Here is a 21,136-nt window from a genome sequence, read left to right as displayed (position 1 = left end):
CAAACATGTGTTCAAGTCTGTCCATGCTCATCGTGGATGTTCCCAGCAAACACATAAGGTTATATAATAACAACTTACTAAAGTCATAACCATTCACCATGTAGGTTGAATAAACAAGCAAAATTAAATGGATAGCTCCGTACATAAAGGCAACCAGTTTCGTTACAACAGAATACAAGGGGCAAGAGCCCTACTACTATATTTGATTTCCATTCCTCGGAAACATGGAAGATAGATGGCATATTTCACAGCGCTCAGCCATATAACTTTGCAATAGCTAGTTCAGATGACATGGAACATGAATCACTCCCTGCAAGATTGTAATCACCACAAATTATTAATCTATTTAACTATTTTAGATAGTGAAGATAATGGACAAAAAACGGGGGAAACATAACCAAACACACATAAATGAACACACATATACTAAACACAGTATAACCTAACCAATGTCATTATTATAAATGACTCGTTATAAACAGCAAGCTGCATAAACATCTTCCATCACTTCAAGTTGGACAAGCATAAAGCATACAGATGAACCCATTACTTCTACATGTGGAACAATTGAAACCTTTCTTTTTACTTACTTGTTTGTCCTCCCCTCCCCCAAATCCTTTCTTCTTCGGCCCGCGCCATGGCCAGATTTAGAGGTTGTCTATGAAGGAGGCGATGAGTATATACGTAGTATATGCAAGCATGATGCCTTGTCAACACTCCCGTGGTATTGGAGGGCAACATAAGGCATCAATCACATTAACAATCAACAATGTGAGCCAACTAATGGTCTCAAACTGGATACATCAATAAATGCCTTACTTGGGAGTTGGGACCATCCAAACCATCAATGACATGGGGTCCTTCAGATACTCCTTATTGTAGCATAGTTAGAGTCTCATGAGTGATATTAAGTTAATGCATGCTTCGAGTTTCTAGATTCATCAAAAAATACAAGGCTAAAGGAGTGAAAGATAATCGACAACAGCGAAGTTGGAAAATAGCAGGACAGGAAGAAAACAAAAGATGCAATCACTCAATCTAAAGAAAAGATAAGAGCAGCTACAAGGTGCAAAGCAGTATACAACCGGAGCCTCAATTTCCACATGAAAAGCAGATAATATGACGACTTCAGGTGCCAGAAAGAGACAATAAACCCTTGTAAATTGTTCCTTTGGGAATACAAAAGACCAAAAAAAAAAAAAAAGGCATAAACATTAGGATTTTTCTACATGAAATAGAAAAAATCTCACTCTTGAGGAATAATCAGCAAGACATGCACAACTCACTTTACACAAAGGCAACCATTGTATATGCAAGTCAAGCAAACATATAAGAATTGTAGATTAACAGTAGAGTATATAGAAGTAACCAGCAAGGACAACATAGAAAAATGATTTGATAAATACAAACTTTAACACAGCATTAGTTAAAAATAATAGATTACTCATTGAAGCTCATACCTGAAGATAACATCACTCATCATCTTCATAAGTTCGTTTCCGGCTCTTCTTGTCTGAGCGCTTTGAGTGCCTTCCAATCCTAGAATCCTCTGAGTCACTGACATCGGAATCAGAAGGTGACCTAGCCCTCCTGCTCTTTCTCTTACGCCGCTTAGGAGATTCATCAGTATCATCTGAATCATCTGCATGTCGATGGCTCCTCCTCCTCCTCTTTTCCTTCCTACTCTTCCTCTTTCGACGTTCCTCCTCTTCATCAGATGATTCATCCTTCTTCCTTCTCTTTTCCTTTCTCCTCTTCCTGCGAACATCATTTTCATCATCTGAATCGGTCCCTGATCTTTTCCCGCTCCTCCTCTTCTTTGACCTACCCCTTTTCTTCCTCCTTCCAGAATCAGAATCCTCATCATCCGAGGAATCTTTCTTCGTTTTTGTAGACTTCAATTTGCTACTGGCCTTCTTCTTCTTCCCATATCTCTCAGCGATAATCTTCTCCATCTCAGAATCTTCACTAGAATCAGAGCTCTCAGTCTCATCATCCACCTCAGAACTCTCCTCTCCGCTCTCAGCAGCCACTTTACCATTCATTTTCCCAAAACTACCCTTAATTTTCTGCAGCCCAGCCAAGACATTGGCCTGAATCAGATCTTGGTCTTTCTCATCCTCCTTAACGCTAAGAAAGTTCCTACACTGAAAAGTAAGATGCCCAACACGGCCACACTTCTTGCAAGCACCACGGGCCTCATCGTTATTTGAACCAGTGATTCGAGCAAGAGCAAGCAAACCCTGGAAATTTGCGTAAGCATTCTCAGGATCTTCCTCAGTCTTGCTCTGAGAAGCCACCTTGGAATCATCTTTGGTGGGAGCATAGGGATCATAACCAATCGCACTCTGCCAAATTCCGTGAGTCTGAAGAGCAGCACTACTGTGCACCCGGTTATTCGCGGGCATACGCACCCTACCTGCTGTAGCCGGCATTTTGAAACCTGAATCTACAACTATAAAACAACACAAGGGAAACAAGATCAGAATTTAGAAATAGATGAACAACAAGGATTTCAAACATGAATTCCCAACAATATCAAAAGAGAAATAATTTTTGAAACACAAAATATGTCAATAGATCCAATTAATTAATCAGACTTCGTTTAACCTACCATATTCAAATTCTAATCTTCCCAATTCACAAGCTAACCAAATATGAACCTTTTCGCCGATTTAAGTGTTAAATCAATGTTCCAACTAATGATAAGGCGATAAATTTCGGGCATCAAAATCAATACAACAAAAACTAGTCATTATTATTTATTAACCTTCAAGATTAACCCATGAAATCGATTTGAAAATAGCAAACTCATTTCTAAAAAGTAAAATATCATCAATTAGCTAAACAATGAGACACTAATTATTCAACCCCAATTCCAAATTCCAACCTATTCAATGCTATGTATAATACGCGTATTCTCTCCTTATTTCTGAAAAGATTACAAAATCATCTTCTTCTTCCCCCACCTCCAGGCAAGATCATACGATGTTCATAGAAATAAAACATGAATTCTTCAAATTTAAAACGCAATTAATTAGAAACAATTGAGAAATTAAGAAAGAAAGCTGAGAAATTACCGAAATCAAATTAGGGTTTCCGAGGCGGTTAAGAATGGAGACGACGGAATCGAGCGCGAAGGCCGATGATCGGCAAAGATGAAGGGGAAAAAGGCGAAAAAGCTTGAGCTTTGAGCTTTAATGGCGTCTAGATGAAGAGAGGGAATTGATGAGGATGAAAAAAAGGAAAAGAAGGCAAAGAGAAAAAGTGTCGAGCAAATTGAAGAAAAAGGATATTGCATTACTCACAATTTTTTCCAATTTAAATTCCATGGTTTATATTAATTCTCACAATTGAAATTTACGGAGTTTTTGACTTTTTTTTTGTTGACTTTATATATATTTTTTTTTCAATCTCCCTTTTTTTTTTTTCCGCAACTTTTGCCAAAAATAGATGCTTTACATTATTTTCAATTAATGTGTTCTTTTCTTTTTATGTTGTCATTTCTCTCTATCTCTCTCATCATCACATGCATTTCTATTTTTCTCTCTCTATATTACACTTACTAATAAATTTTGCCTCGAAATTTGTACACCCTTTGAAGTTGCAAAAAATATGAAACAGAGGTAGTAAAAAATTAACACCAGCTATTGAACAAAAAAAAGTTCCAACTACATAAACTGTACGAGTATACGGAGTATTAATTAACTTAGAGCGGATTCAACTTTGGAGAGTCTTTCACTCCTTCTCAAAACAATCCTAATGGGAATGAACTCGACTATAATAATGGATAAACAACAACAACAACAACCACAACCATTTTCTATTATATTCTCATAATTTTTTTAGACTCCCAATTCTTGTGTATATGATGAATGAACTTGAACATACACTTTATTTTTTGAAAGACATCCAAGTGAACTTGAACATACACTTTAGACATCCATGTGATCATTATGACACATGAACTGCGTGCTTTGGATCTATCTAGTTCAAGAAATATTAATGCTTCGATGATTACCGATTAACATAATTGGTGCAATTGTAAATCCTACAACGCACTTCCTCCGTCCCTAAATTACATTCCTACTTCTCTCTATTATGTGACTATGCGAAAATAAATGTTAGAATTGAAATAAATGTTAGAATTGAAATAGAAATGTAATTTAGGGACGGAGGGAGTAGCACATATTGATTATTTGCACAATAGGACGATTTAATATTCCTTAGGATCCATCTAATTTTAAGGGTTTAGTTTACACAATACAAATGAAAACCGTATCATCATTTTTCGATTAAAAGTTAAATGATACTTTTCTCATCACCTTACATTTTTACAAGTGTCTTTTAAGATTATGCATACTTATTAAGAAACTACCAACTAGTTACGTTTATGTTAAAAATTGAGAAAACTAGCTTTCATATCACATAGTATATGGCATATAGTCCGGAGAATAAAATGACTAAATGATAAAGATGTTGCTTAAGTAGTTTGCTACTATGATTATTTAGAATGTGTGTTTACATTTTGCTGGAAAAAAGTAATGAAATAAAAAAGAAAATTTAAAAAGATATTGGTCTCCTATCTCCAGTAGGACCTGGACTATTGTAGTACATCGTGGTGGACTTTGTACCCGATCTGATCTTTCGGATTGTATTGATTTTGGGCCTCTTAATCCATCTGTTTTAAGCATGGCCCAACTAATTCTAAAAAAAATTCCATTGAAAAACTATGAGCCTAAAAATAAAATATAATAATAATAAAAGAAATTTGATTTCATGTGACTATATTTATTTTAGTCATAAATCACCAATGCTAGTCAAAGTGAAGCAAATGAATACTACAGAGTATAAAATATTGAGAGGAATCGAATAAGATCCCAAAAGCCTCCTTTTTTCTTGTTTATTTAGATATTGCATTTTGTGGCTACATAAAAAAGTACTTGTATAATGTTATCCTAAAAAATAAATAAAGAGCAACCATCTTCCTGTTCAAATAAAATCTTCTAATAAGTTAAAACTATTACCACATCGAAGAGTACAGTAAAGGTTGTAGAGCATGACTACTTATAAAGTTATAAGTTTAGTGAGTTATTCCACCTATTGTGACTTAGAATCGGCTTAGCCCAACAGTGATTCAACGATTAATACAAACAAAGAAAAATTGGACAGCATTAATTTATATGGACCGTTTATTAGAACATATAACTAGTGTGTGGCCCGGGCGATGCCCCGGATTGCTAGTTTGCACTTGTTTAATTTGCTAATCAAATTCGACTGTTTAGATAATAAGACTTGTTGATTTTGAGTTTAAGTCTTGTTATAAACATTTTTTAGTTGTCAACTCAATGACTCAATCATTACATAATGAAAACAAATAGTATAATAAGATAGAAATTAACTTATTTAAGTTAACTATAATTTTGTTGGATAAAAAAATATAATTAATAAATGGCTAAGATGGTAAGACTCTTAACTTAAGACTTATTGGTCATGAGTTCAAGTCTTGTTATAAACATTTTTTAGATGCAAACCTAATACATGTGAAAGTGACATGTCGTGTTTATAATAACATGTGGCGCATATTGCTGACATGTCGAACTTGAAAAATGTGACACGTGGAACATATTCTGTTTTAGGAATGCTTTTTAATATATAAGTATAGATAGATTATATTCTCATCTAAACTACATGGTGCTGTTTGACATGGGAGGTAGTAATTTTTTTAATTCAATTTTATTCCCATTAAGTTTTACATGGATTTATTGAAATTAGTAGCAACTCTAGATTTCATATGAATGCATCATGTTAATGTAACAGTTAAGATAACTTATAGGATTAGCTTTACTCGTACAATTCAACTCTATTGTTTTGTTGATGAGATGATACTTCTTCGTAGGTTTAAAAACTTAATATGTAAGATACAACTATACAAGTATCATCTTTAAATAAATAGCAAATTGATTTAAGAGAATAAGAATAAGAAAAATAAAACATTATAAACTAGTAAAGTAGTGACTATATTATCCATACCAAAATACCTTGCATATTAATAAGACTCATATTTATTTGTAAAATTAAATAAAAAATAAAATTATGATAGACTTGTATGAAAGGTCGATGATGCCATTAACACTATATATGGAATGAAATCCAACAAGCTATTATTGCAATTTAAGAAAAAAAAGTTCGAATATTTCACCTCATTATTTAAAGGTCTGTAACAAAAGCAAGACGAATAATTCGTTCACCACAAATAATCGTCACACGTATGGTAACCACTCAAAAGCATCTCTTGAACTAAAAACTCAATTTCATTGGTTAGAGAGTAATTAATTAAGCTAGCTAGGAATTTATAAATCTAGACCTATGATGATTAGTAATGGTGTTATAAAACGCTATTCAAAGTTGACAAAATCCCAAGTATATATGCCATGAAAGGAATTGCACAATTAGCCATGCGTCTAATTACGATTGGCTACACAAAGATTAGCACTGTAATTAGTACTAATAGTAGAATTAACTAGAAGATTAAGGGACCCATTAACTAACTTTAGTACAACTTAAACTTCAAAAAAGGAAATGCTTTGCCCCCAAATAGAGTGACAAAAACTACTATTCAAATGGGTTAATTTATGCAATGTAATCAGACACTAGGGTTTCCCACTTAATTGGCTTTTTAGGTATGGTTTTTAGTCTTTTACTTAAACCCATTACTAAACATACTTACTTGGACAAATGTCGACCGCCCATTCGTGTACTTGTACTAATTTTTTATACTTAATTTTTTGACTGATGGAAGCATTATTTCATGCAAAATGAGAAGGATGATTTGAAGGAGAAGGGGACCATTGTTGTGTAATGGTAGATAAGCATTTAAGCAGTACAATTGTCGGAACTCGCCTTTCTATTAGCCAATTAATTATTTCTTTAATAATTAATTCAATTTTTTAATGAATTAGATTTTTATTAATCGGAATTAATGTCTTAGTTAAATTAAGTAACGTTAATTGTTTTTACTTAATTTTGAGGGTACGGTTCATACATAGAGAGAAACCCTAAAAATTATCAAGTATATATAAAACTTAAGCTAAGTTTGAGAGTGCATAATGCCTAGAGCAAGGTGATTATTATTCCAACTTATTTATCTACTTTTTTTTTTTTCATTATTCATTCTTCAAAATTCATCAATGAACAAGATTTTGGCTAATCTATTATCTATCCATCAATACCATTTGATCCTTTTAGATCAAACAAAGGTGAGTTTTCTTGAGTTATATAGATCTATAAAGTTTGGATGTTTGTATGTGTATGTACTTATTGCAAATGTTGTTGAGTAAGAATTTATGCATCAAGTGTTTCCTATACTTGAACCGCTTTACTTTTTGTCGATTTGTTTATACCAAGGAATTTATACGCTCAAAAGTTTTTAATAAACTTATTAGGGACCATTTTGAATAATTTATTATCCACTTGTATGACGTGGATGAACATTCTATATTCTGTATCATTCTATATATGTATGTATCTATACACATATACTGACAGTTGTAGCGATTAGAAAAGAGATGCTACAGTGATATACAGTGATAAGTTACAGAAATGAATTAACCAATCTTGAAATTATCGATTTAATTTGTAGATCGATTTAGATCTAGCTAGTCGATCGAACTAAATTAAAATGGTAGATGAGACAGATAGATTGCTACCAATAGCCAACGTAGGAAGAATCATGAAGCAAATACTCCCCCCATCAGCAAAGATCTCCAAAGGGGCTAAGGAAACAATGCAAGAGTGTGTAACAGAGTTCATAAGCTTCGTGACCGGGGAGGCGTCCGATAAGTGCCACAAGGAGAACCGAAAGACGGTCAATGGAGACGACATTTGTTGGGCTCTAAGCACTCTAGGGTTTGACAACCATGGAGAGGCAATAACTAGATACTTGCACAAATATAGGGAGTTTGAAAGGGAGAAAGCTTGCCAAGGCAAAGGCAGCGAAGAAAGTGGAGTAGTACTACTTGGTGTTGTAGGTGGCCGCGATAGCAGCAATAGTACGGAAGATAGAGATCTTAATGAAGAGACAACAACAAAGTTTGGAAGTCATGGAGGAGGAAGGGATCATCATCATCAACTCGATGTCGAAAACTCGGGTTTTCCCTTGGAGTTTAGAATCATAGATCCCAAGGGTAAAAGCCCTTTCAGAAACAACAACTCATCTTAATTGTAAAAGCTAAATCATAAGGTAAACTGCCAGCATACTTACCTTATTTAACTACTAAATGATTTCTTCCTTTAATTTAATTAAGCTTGTTGATTTACTCATTAAATTAACTTTTAGTAGTACACATGAAAGGATCAGAAGAGCAAGAATTTAATGTAAGACTAATGATTTTCTTAAGAAAAATAATCTGATGTAATCTTTAGTTAGTTTCAGTTTATTATATCTACATATATATGTACTACTTTGTTTATAATTTGAGAATAAGTAATGTATGGGGTAAGAAATTGAAACACACTTAAAATTATATTGCTCGAATCATACCGAGTTTAGTTAGTTTTGATGAACACTTTTATAATCTAATCCTGATGATATTGAGACCAGTTTATTATTTCTACATATATGCTTATAATAAGTTGCTCTCCGAATAATCAGTAGCACAAAATCGCATTTGAATCTATAAAACAAACAGCAACAACAATCGAAGCCTTAATCACAAATTCGCGTTTGAATCCAGGCCATAAAATTAAACTAAAAATTGTTAGGACTAATTAAGAGAGGTACGAGTTATAATTCACTAATTCAGGTAAAAGATTTATTTTTATGTATCATCTTAGGCTTACTTCAATCTCTTCCATGCATTAATGTACTTGTATTATAAACTGGTTTCAAAAAAAAAAAAAATGTACTTGTATAAGCTAGCTTAGTGATAGATGCACACTAACATAATTAACTAAACAATGATATGATTCAATTAGTTCATTCAATTGATGTTATCCACATAATTGTTCTATACTAGAATTTAGTTTAATTAGCCCTTTTGTACTGTTTAACAAACTTTATTTTGAATCATTAAATCTGTAATTGTTTCTTAATCTCAACGGTTTTTTCACTACATACTCCGATCTTGATTTTTTTTATTTATTCATCATATACCCTTGAAAATTTTCAAATTCACGATATACCTAAATTGTTATAAAAATTCACCATATAATCCTAATGACAATAAGATGAGTGGGATTTGGTTAATTATGCATCGAAACCACCATAAATCTCTTTTCCCCCATCCCCAAAACCACTCCTTTCTTTTCTCCAACCCCCAAAACCATTCCAAATTTCCACATCCATATCTGTATGGTTGATTTATTTTGAGGATGATCTGAGAAAAGGAAATTTAGGGTGATTTTAGGGGTGGGAAAAAGGAATATGGGTGATTTCGGGGGTAGGGGAATGTATTTAGGGTGGATTCAGGTCATAATTAACCCTAATTACTAATAAAGTTAACAATAATTAGTCTATGGACGTGTACTTTTTATTACGACTATACAATGTATGACTTTGCAATCGTAGCCCCATTGTAAAAACTTCTCATACCTAAATTATCTATGGATACAAAAATAAGGATAATTAAATGGGGCTAAGATATGATTTATTGCAAAGTGATCCCCTCACAAGCCTGAGAAGTCAGAATCATCCCCTATAATTTGCTCCATAATTAATTGTGTTGATTATCTCCATGTGCTGTAATAGTGTTACGGAGTAACCTATGAAATTCACTAGTGTCTGAATCAATTAACAATGAATACATTACATTCAACCTAATCATATTGTTTTCCAGAAATAATTAAATATAAATTCAAATTATGGTTAAGCACTTAATCATGCACAAGTATTGGATTTGATAACTTTTGTTGATGAGTGAAAATTAAATTGCGATGTTTGTGACTTATTTATTTCATTTTATGATAAGTTCTTTCGATGATGTCTGTTCCTACACTCCATCCACCTCTATATGTTGTTCATATTAGCTCACCAAAAAAAAAGTTTGTGTATGTAAGAACATAATTTAAAGACATAAAGAGTATAATTTAGTCACTATAAATCAACTGTTAAAATTATACGTATTTAATTTCCTTCTATAACAGATAAAAAAACACATTGTTAGTCATATAGTATATATCATTAACGAATAAAAAGTAAGTCTGACTTATTAAAATCATAATTTTACTAAAATTGACAACTAGAAAAACAAAAACTACTTTTTTTTGTTTTTAATTTTTGATTTTTGTTTTCAAAACAACTAAAAACTGAAAATAATAACGATAACGAATGAAGAAGCTCGAGTTAGTGACAAGTTGTTACTTTGTTTGTTGTGGGAGGAGCCTTTAGATTTGATGAAGTGGGATATCACCCAAAAAAGGAGAAAAAAGAGGTATTGTACGTAGTATATGACTTGATAGAGCACTGACATAGACACATATAATGTTAAGACCCAGCAATATAATCTACTTTAATTTACTAGTACTGTATATGAGAAAAGTCAAAAACTTGTTTACATACAAAGTGCTTAGTCACCAAATAACCTAAAAGACAACATTACAAGTGAATATATTTAAATTTTATATGATTAGGAGTGACTAAACTGGCTTGTATCTAATAATCCATTGGATACTTCGTATGTCTTAGTACACTGTTATGACATACTCCGTATATAACTTATTTCATTTCTATTTTGGATTTTTTTTTTTCACCCGATTCACCCTTTGGGCTAATCTGGATTTGGGGATCAGTTGTGGGTGGTTAGGTTCTAGTCCCCTCCCAATTATTATTACAGGGGATCGAATACGGGTCTTCCCTACCAAGTGTAATCCCAATCACCTCTACACCAACAACCAATTGGTATTTCTATTTTGGATGTAGTAGTAGTACATTAACTTTATAAGTTATACATACATGAGCTGATCAAATTTTTAATTTTTTTTTTAAATAAATAAAAATTTATTTTCGTATGATATAGCCAATGCATTGTTAGAAAACTAAATTACATATTTGTGTGCATTGTTGGTGTTCACCAATATATTATTTTTCCATTACATCTATTATTATTGTAACATATATGATTTGACTAGCGTATTAAATAAATTAGACTTTGCATAAACTTTGTCGTAATTTTTGTAGTTATGACATAGCAGCTAGCTAATTGGATTATTACTAACTTACTGATCTGACACAAGGTTGGTTAATTGATATATAGTTAAAGTACTCTAAGGGCCTGTTCATATTTACTTAATTTCAATTTAGTTCAGTCAGTTCCAATCAGTTCAGTTAATTCAGTTCAGTGTAGTTCAGCTCTTAATTTCCCTCTCTCATAAAATATTCATTTCAACCCAGTTCAATTCAGTTCAGTTCAGTTCAGTTCAGCTCTAATCAGTTCAATTCAGTTCAATAAATGTAAACAGGCCCTAAGAGGTGGTTCGCCTGGTTGCATTGTATACCACCGTACTTTTTTTTGAACAAACCCACTATTCAATATGTTGCTCTAATTAAAGAGGACTAAATTGAAAGAGATAAGGGATCTCATGAGATTTGATGTCTAAATTTCACGGATATGAGTTGGGACTAATGTCATTATTGCACCACCTCAACCTCATATCTTTTATCAATACTAACTAGCACGATGCAAGCTCCTTATATGCATGCTCGGATATGTATAAACACTTGAAGCTAGATGTGATGTGCTCACATTTTTACTACTTGTTTAGAGCCATCCAAATTAATAAATAACTGCGAAATATGGTGTATTATTTTCAAACAGAGAGGGTACAAAGGTACAATTATACATTTTATACAATTTGCATTTATTGACTTCCACTTCCACACAAACTCAAAACCATGATATTTCTTTCTCATGTGTCAAAACCATACATGTTCCCTTTGTCATGTGTGGAAGACGAAACAATTTCTTAAATAAGACTGTTTTATCATCATAACCACCTTGTAGGTGGGTTGGATCATCAAGGGCTTAGAGAAATTGGGATAGGGACGCATATTTGAAGCGACTCACAAAAGTGATCTAATGGTAAGCTGTTTAATACAAATATTTCTCAGAAGATGAGATCAAGAACTTTTTCTCATAATACGTACATTTCTATTTTAAATTATACAAGTATAAAGAAAGAAAATCAAAAGAAACAAATCAACTTACATATTGAAAGTACAGTATAAACAGCCTTATGAGGCTCCCTTTATGGCTTTGTGGTCCATCTCCATGTGATCTACCAATCTCTTAATCAACCAAATTAAAGTTAATTAATCAAAAGTTAATTAAGTTTAGTGCTTCTAACAAGGGAGTCTTAACCCTAAGCCATAAGAAATTTGGGACCATTTTTTTCATCAACTCTATAAACCATGATTTACTGCGAAAATTTCACCCATCATATCAGCAAAATGTTCCCATTTTATTACCCTTAATTAATTAAAGCTTAATTATTAATTTCTTCAATATCAAAAGAAATTTGCCCATCATCACCCATATATACCAAACTGACAACTGAATATCCTTTTGTTTTTATTAATTATATAATTAAGTTAACTATAAGTACAATCCTTAGTAGTTACTGTACTAATTATTATAGCCAAAAACAATCAAGATTAGGGTTTATAATTAAAATCATGAAATTTAACCTAGGTTTTTTTTTTTTTTTTTTTTTCAAGGGACCTAATATCACCAATACTATCATCTTTGATTTGATAAATAACTTTAATTTTTTTACCATTTATTTTGTACTTGAAAAGCCATATCTCTTTGGCTTTAATTTGCCTTTTATTCTAAAACAATGCAAAGGTATGAAATAACTCCTTTTCATGTTGACAAAGCATGCTTGGAAGTACAATGAGAGTAAAAAGCAAGAAAAAGGTGAAATTAGATGCATGTATTATACAATTTATCTACATGTCTACCAATGCATATTGTACTACATATTCATATACAATTAAGTATATGATTGATTAATTAATAATTATTTGCATTTTATAATAATTATAATTTTAGATTAATGGTTTTCAATTTAGTTAATTAGGGCAAGGAATAATCCTGGCATCAACCTTGATTGATTCATTTGCTTCGACTGGTGGCTCATTGGCAATGGTGAAATGTACTTATTAATTTTTGTTGTAGTCAAATTACTATGTATATATAGAGGTGCTATTTCACTCATTATGCACCTATGTTTCCAAGACATGAAGTCATCTTGTCTGGAAATCTCCTAGAAATTCTATTTGCTAGCTAGGGAGGTGCATCCCTTTGCATTGCCAAGAGCAAACTAATTTAAACTGAAACCTAGGATTGAGATTTAAATGGTTTCCATAAGTTGTGACTCTTCCTAAATTTGTTCCCTTCCAAAAGACACATACCCTTAAAACTCAATAGCATATACTACAAAAATATATACAAATCGAGAATACAAATATTTCTATATAAATCAATTAAAATGATAGAAAACACTTCTGTTGTAAAAAAAAAAAAAAAAAAAAAAAAAAAAAAAAAAAAAAAAAAAAGATAACACATTCATTGTATATTGTCTATTGTTTTCTCTTATTTTTGAGGAATTAATTTTTTTTTTCTTTTTGCATCTTTATATAAATATATAAATATACTTCAAAATTAATAAATTATGATTTTCTTCTTATAATAAAAAATTAATACACTTTTTTTTAAAGAGGTCATTAATATATATTGCATAAAAAATAAACACATAACCTTATAAATTTTATGGTGAAAATAAAAAAAGAAAAAGAAAAATTTAGGATGAAATAACACCTGGCGATTATCAATGTTCTCCATTGGAAATAAATAAATAATTACTAGTTTACAACCAGCTGAAGCTAGGGCAGAAATAAAAGTGTATGTGCTACACTAATTTCAACTCCTTTGCAAGAAAACGTTTCGATGCCGTTGACCTTCATGATGCATTTTTTTTTTAGCAATTTTTGCAAAGAGATAGTTAGAGATCCAAAGCAGGGAATTGCAAAATACACTATCAATTCATACTTTGCATAATACGAGAGTTACAATATGTAGCAACTAACAAGTAACAAGAGCGGAGAAAGTATAACTTATTTCCAAGAAATCAAAATAAGTTTTATTACAAGTTCATAAAGTCAAGTTTAACAAATTTCAAACAAAATATATAGGAAAATTTTCATGAAAGGGACAGGGTATATATATAATGATTACAATTATAAAGTATACTATCTTGAAGCTACAGAAATGATGATCGTATGTAAAACCAATAATCCAAGATTTCACTTAATGGAGCATGTTCTCTTCCTTATAATTTTACTCATGAAGATTAATAAGTTACTAGTACAGTATGCCAAATTTGATTTTGTCGTAAAATCTTAGTATCAAATTAAATTTAATTTTGTTGTATGCCAAATTTGATTTAGAGTACTAAAATAATTTTTGGTTAAGTATGCAAGTGGTGAAGATTGTGTATCTTACTCAACCTTGAAATTGTAGAAATTGTAGTATCAATCTCCACTTAAGTGAATTACTTAATCCTTATCCATGAATCGATACATTTTTGTTACGCAAAATGAGGCACTAATGATATATTTTTGCTAATTTCGATCTCAATTCGGATCCTTAAGGCCTAAATGGCCCCTAAAACCTTAACCGAACATTTTTCGACATGTAAAACGATGAAAAAGTTGAACCGAACTATAATTTACAATTTATACGAACTTTTGGGCTGCAATTTGCAATTTTTTTTAAATGGCTACAATTTGCAAAATACGAACTTTAAATGACTGTAATTTGCAAATTTTATTTAATACAGAGTATGTATAAAACTTTTGGTCCACAATACGTATAAAAACTTAATCATTGGAGTACGAGTAAAAGTAATAAAAATCAGTACTTTATACTTAATAGCTTCAAGAACTACGGTCATGGCTGCCACAATCGCTGTCAATTGTAAATAGATCACCTGCACATTTCAAGGTATTTGCAATTTACTCTCTTCTTATTTACTTTTATGAATTGGAGTCTGATTGCCAAATTGTTGTGAATCGGCTGTCAAGAAACGCAACTCACCTAACTGACCTTGATTCTGTGCTGTGCGATGTGATGGCTCAAGTGGTGCACTACTCAAGCCTTCAATGGAATCATGTGAGACGAGAAGGCAGCACTGTGGCACACAACCTTTGCAAAGTATATTCCTTTCAATGCTGAGCAAATTTGGGATCATTATGTTCCAACTGATGTATCCCCCTATGTACTTACGGATGTTTTGGCTCTTTAATTGATTCTTTGCCCCCCGTCAAAAAAAAAAAAAAAAACTAACCGCAATCATCAATTCTTTAATACTACATAAACAAAGAACTGAAAAAAAAGAAGAAAAAAAAACGCAGCATTAAACAAAAACCGATTGATAGAAAAAAAATAACAATCCAATCCGATCAAATAAACAAGCAACAATGAAATGCAAAAGTCAAACGATAAATTAAAAAAAAAGGATCAAAATGCAGAAAATATAAGTAAAATTACCTGATGGAACACGGAGTATGTCAATAATCTTGCTGCACAGTGAGTACATAAAACTAGCCTGGGCATTGGAGGCTTGGGACTGCTATTTTATCCTAGCTATCTGACATAGAAATAGCAGATGCATGTCACTGCCATTGAAATCACCAATCCATGGCTCAAAGAAGTACTAAAAACAAATCTTGCTGCTATAGATCGTAGCGCTAGTAACACACAATCACCTCCAAGCACCTAAGAGTCCAAGACAAATTCTAGCAGTTAACTATACTCTTCAATTCTGACAAATATGATTACTCATCATGGCTTAGATAGTAAGATATAGCTAAACTTGAGCTCTGGCTCCATTAATATTCAAAGGCTAATGCAGATGCCAAGTAAACACACACAAATTAATACAATAGGTCAAGACACATCTGCTTCCATGAGCACCATTCAAGTAAAAGCAAGCCCAAAAAGAAGTTAAATCAAATGTTCCAAATCACAGATGTTAATCTACAATCAATCAAAAGTTACACATTAAATGTAAGACTTACTGATTCACAAGTCACTCACAATATCTGTGTACACATCTCTGTCACAGATGATCATATACGTATATATGTTTTAGTCATTGTTCCTTCCACTTTTCCTAATTGTCGCTTGCTCAGTTTTCCAAAAACTTTATCAATTCTTTGTCTTCATCACCAATATTTGGATCACTGAGTAAGCTCACAAATGACAATATAGTGTGATTATCAGCAGCAAACTCTTTGTTTCTCATTAAGGTGACAAGCTCTAAAGTTCTCCTAACATCCTTTCCATCTATAAATCCTCTAATAATTGTATTGAAAGTGCATTCATTAGGAAAGAATCCATTGTCCTCCATATTCTTCAATAATTCATCGGCTTTTGCGAGCAACCCTTCTTTACAAAACCCTTTAATCATTATGTTATACGCACGCTCATTAAGTAGCCCTTTAGTTGTGAGAAAGGAGAAGATGTCCACTGCTTCTGTGAGGCGATTAGCTTCACACAAACCATCTATTAGGATACAGTATGTAACAATATTAGGGACCACTCCAATATTCTCCATTTGCTTCAGTGTTGTGATTGCCTCATCTATTTGTCCATTCTTACACATGCCGTCAAGCAATGAGCTCCAAGTGATTATATTTGGCTTTAGTCCATGAGCTTCCATTTCCTCGAAAAAATGGTGTGCAAGCTTGAGCTGGTTGTCTTTGCACAAGGCATCTATAAGAGTGCTGTACGTGATAACATTGGGGGCTAATCCGTTAAAATGCATCTCTTGGAGCAGACCAAGAGCTTTGTCAATCTTTTTAGACTTGCAATAGCCATTGATTAAGCTGTTGTACGTAACTACGCCAGGTTTGCAGCCATTTTCAACCATCAAATCCATAAGCTTTTCTGCCTCACCCATCTCACCGCGTAAACAATATCCGTCTAACAGAGCACTGTAAGTGATGATATTGGGAACCAAACCTATCTTAGTCATGTATTAAAAAATGTCCCGTACTTGACCAACCTTGCCATCTTTACAATACATATCAATCAACATGTTGTAGGTCTCAATGTCAGGAGTTATGTAGTTCCTCAACATCTCAGTGAGCATTTGTTGAGCCTCTTTCTGATGTCCCAAAGTGCACATACCTCGAATTAAGGTAGACTCCATATTTCTAAGGAGTTTGAGAGCACCGGCATTATCACTGGACCTACACAGACCTTTGAACATAGAACCATAGGTGACTAATGTGGGTTGGCAGCCAAGCTTGACAACTTTATCCAACAATCGAACGGCTTTGTCCAGTTGATTAGAATGAATGAAGCCATTGATGAGAGTAGTGAAGGTGACAATATCAGGTTGATAACCAAGTTTAATAAAATGGGCGAGAATAGAAAACCCAAAATCAACAAAGTCCAAACGACAGTAGCAATTAGCGAGGATGGTAAGGGAATAATCATTTGGACGAACACCTAACAAATGGAGCTGCCTGTAGAGAGAAATGACAGTGGAGAATGGGGGGTGGGGTTTAATCTTACACATGGATCATAACAGTTGATTGAAATCGATAATACCAGGAAGAGGGCGCATCAATTTCATATGATCAAAAAGAGAAAGGGGAAATTCAACATTAGTAAACCCTAATTTGGATTGTTGTCTAACAAATTGAAGGAACAATTTGGGGTCATCATCAACATTAAGATGAAAATCAAAATGTTTGGAACGATAAGAGTAAGATCGGGAATGAAATAGAAATAGAAATGGAAAAGGAGAAATAATAAAAGAGGAAAGAGGGGAAAAAGAAGGAAGATTACCTAAAAATGGCGAAGAAGCAGAAGCAAGTGAAAGCAAAGCTTTGTTCTCATCATCGTCTCACTCTCGGTTCTCAGACACACTTGCTAGTGTTGGCTACTTGGCTCGCGACAATTAAAAAGGAATACAGATTGCCCTAAATTTAAAAAACATTAACCAAATAGACATAAACTTTTACCACCACCTTTGTGGCTTTATAGTATTGCCCGCTACCAGGTAGGGACAAGGAAGGTCCATACCTACATTTTAAAAAGAAAAAAAATAAAAAATAAAAAATTCGATAAGTGTTGGAAAAACGTCATTTGCTATTTTAATATTGTTATTTTAAGTTTGATCATGTTATAATAAATTTAATATTGTTATATGTTTCTTCAATATTGTTTTCGAGGTGTCATTTTGCTCTTTTCAGTAGTACTTATATATTAAAAGACTAAGTGTTTGTATTAGAAAGTAATTATTATATTTGTATACAGTATCGCATAAGTGAAATATGTTATAAAGGAAGACAATACTGTTATTATAAATTAGAAACTGATAAGCTGTGAGATTTGGTATCAGAGCCATACGGTTAAAAGTTAAATTAAGTTGTTAATTTAATTAATATAATTAGGTAAAACTGGAGATTACTAGACCTTCTAGTGAGTGTAAGAAACCAGATTTTAAGCATTATTATCATATTCCTGAAAATACTAGTAATTTTGGCCCAATCCTTAATTATATAGTAGATCAAATTGGTGAATTAAGATCGGAAGTTGATAACATACATGCTCGTTGTATTAGTATCGAAAATAAGATATCAATAACCACAACTGATATTGATAAAAAAAAAAAAGTAAGCGATCTAAAAGAACATGTTAAACAAGTTCAACTTGCTTTAACAAATGAAGTTAGACATCAATCCGGAAAAGAAGTATCACCTAATAAAGAGAAAATTGTCCCGTATAAATATAAGTATCCTTTTTAAAATTTAGATAAAAATAAAAGTTTTACTGTATCACTCCCTAAAAGACCTACTAGTAACCAAGAAAAGAATAAAGAAACTAAAGATGAGCCCTCATCTTCAGGAGAAAACGCTTAAGGAATTACAAGCCCTATTCGATAAGGAAGAATACCCTAATAATTTTAACGAAATCATGAACTTAATTTCTGAAAAAGGGATTGCTTCTGATAATGAAATAGAGGCAAATAATTATGTTACTTTAGAAGAAGATTTATATCAACAAATGGGATTAATAAAGTTAAATGATCTAGACTTTCTACCCATAGAAGTTGTTCGACAAAAGATTGAAGATAAACTAGGTAAAAGAGTAATGGATAATAATGATGTTGGAGAAGAAATTATTAATGAAAACATTAACGTAAACAATGTTATCCAAAGACCTAGGTATCAAGGAGAAGGAAGTTGCACACGACCAAGATACATACCAGGGAAGACTACCCGGTTTAGTGTCAAGGTTATGCCTAATCATATACCTAAACAAGAAGAAGTGACTCTTGAACCTATAAGTCAAACTGGTTATAAGCTTAAATTAGATGGTGTAAGAGATAGACAAGATGTTTTAGATCAGTGGAAAAAGAGTATGAGTAGTGTACTTAATTTAAACACTGAATGGACTTCAAAAAATTTCTTAAATTATATCGAACACAGTCTCTATGGTTGTGTAGAAGACCGGTATGATGGAATAGATGAAGAAGTCAAAACTGCATTAAGAGCTAGAGAATCACCTACTGGAATGTTCAGGCAGTTATGTCAATACATTGAGTTAGAATTCATTGGTCTTAGAGCCGATCTGTAACACCCCCAAATCTCCCTCTACAGAAATACCAGTATAATACGTATAATTATACCGTAGAGATAGACTTGGGCGTATTACCGCCGCGTGATTACGCAAGGTTACTCAAAATACTTAACTCAATAATAAAACTTGCAGCGGAGACACAACTTTCTTTTATTAATACTTATAAAAATAGTAACATTGTTATGAGTACTCAAAATAAAGACTCCATATGCTCAATTATTGACTCCACCTGAAATTAGTAACACTGCTTACCATTACGGTAAACAGGGCGAACCAAAACAAATAAGATATACGGATTAGCAAATTATGCTAAGTACGATAAGTGCAAGATAATGTAAACTCAATTTATTTGCAAACATGCTTTAAAAATCAATTTCAATAATTAATCAAATAAATTCCAAATTCATTATTCCAAAACCGATTCCAATGATTCAATATTCAAAATAATAGTTAATAAAACAATTTCTTTATTAAGAACCAATTTATTTTAATCCAATTCCTCACCCAAGTGTGCACACCCCCAAGCTAGTCTCCTTATATTACAAGGTTATTCTTGAGGAAAGACCCGGTCATACAAAGTCCAAGGCCTTATCAATAAACCAAATCCGCATAGTGGGATTACCAACATGCTTATAAAGCATAATAATAATAAATCAATGATTCAATAAATTCTCTTTTAAATCCAATAATTCAACCTTTAATAATAATAATCCAACCCCCCCCCCTTTTTTTTTTATAAATCCAACATGCTTTCAAAACCAATCCTTTTTAAACATGAATAATAAATTAATTAATCAAAACATGTTATAAAAATCAATACTCCAATTTAATTATTAAAACCAATCTTTTAAACATACTTTTATTTCATAAACCATAATTCAAGTCAATTTAATTCAATCACCAATCAAATCAAGTAAAACATGTTATTCAAACTAATCACTTTCAAAGGTATCTAGTCACCTAAACGTACATTGATCCTTGCTAGAAAAACTACACAAAAAGAACCTCAAGAACCCTGATTCGAATATCAATCAACACTTCGCACTTTTAAAGTTCAATCACGAATACACCTTGCAAATAACATAACCATAAGGTTATCATAAACTCAAATTTAATGTGCATGGGCTATAAAACTCTTTTAAAATAATACTTTAATATAAAATTATAGCTTTGAAATAGGTATTTGTATTTTAGAAAACTAACCATGAAGAAGATAAAAGAATAGGATTAAATAGAATTGAATTTTCGTTGGAAAGAATAGGCAGAACTTGCAGAGGTCATAACTCCTTCAATATAACTCTGAATTGGGTGATTCTTGAGCCTAACCTCAAGGATTTTTTGAGAGGAACAATCTTTTGTGAAACACCAATACCCCAAAAACTGACCAGAAGTGCCCGAAAACTGACTTCAAAGGTATACGGGATAATATTTGTATGAAAAGAGGAGAAGAAAAGTATGAAAAGGTTTAGGGAAAAGAAGAA

General features: G+C 32.4%; 1 protein-coding gene, 1 long non-coding RNA gene and 1 pseudogene across 3 annotated transcripts; 1 reads left to right on the top strand and 2 right to left on the bottom strand.

Annotated features, from left to right (window-relative positions):
• Positions 1-22: 22 nt before the first annotated feature.
• On the bottom strand, positions 23-3,290 carry LOC145574499 (CAX-interacting protein 4 pseudogene; annotated as a pseudogene). The gene is made up of 3 exons (XR_014098085.1): positions 3,081-3,290; positions 1,461-2,455; positions 23-310 (listed from the first exon to the last, which is right to left on the bottom strand). The product of XR_014098085.1 is annotated as a CAX-interacting protein 4 pseudogene (transcript).
• Positions 3,291-7,681: 4,391 nt separating this feature from the next.
• On the top strand, positions 7,682-8,221 carry LOC145575141 (nuclear transcription factor Y subunit B-4-like). The gene has a single exon (XM_081633050.1). The coding sequence runs from the start codon at positions 7,682-7,684 to the stop codon at positions 8,219-8,221; it is 540 nt and encodes a 179-aa protein (XP_081489176.1).
• A 6,605-nt stretch (positions 8,222-14,826) lies between these two features.
• LOC145576180 (uncharacterized) lies at positions 14,827-16,453 on the bottom strand. Its single transcript, XR_014098338.1, has 3 exons — positions 16,079-16,453; positions 15,096-15,648; positions 14,827-14,988 (listed from the first exon to the last, which is right to left on the bottom strand). It is a non-coding gene; the product is annotated as an uncharacterized LOC145576180 (long non-coding RNA).
• Between the last annotated feature and the right edge of the window lie 4,683 nt (positions 16,454-21,136).

This window comes from Chenopodium album, chromosome 13 (assembly GCF_948465745.1).
Source record: "Chenopodium album chromosome 13, dcCheAlbu1.1, whole genome shotgun sequence".
NCBI lineage: Eukaryota > Viridiplantae > Streptophyta > Magnoliopsida > Caryophyllales > Amaranthaceae > Chenopodium > Chenopodium album.
The sequence above is the reverse complement of the archived record's forward strand: the minus strand, read 5'-3'. Positions and strand labels throughout refer to the sequence as shown.

Bases quoted from the DNA above. Each gene is read 5' to 3' on its own strand.
- LOC145575141 (XM_081633050.1), top strand. From the start codon at position 7,682: ATGGTAGATGAGACAGATAGATTGCTACCAATAGCCAACGTAGGAAGA.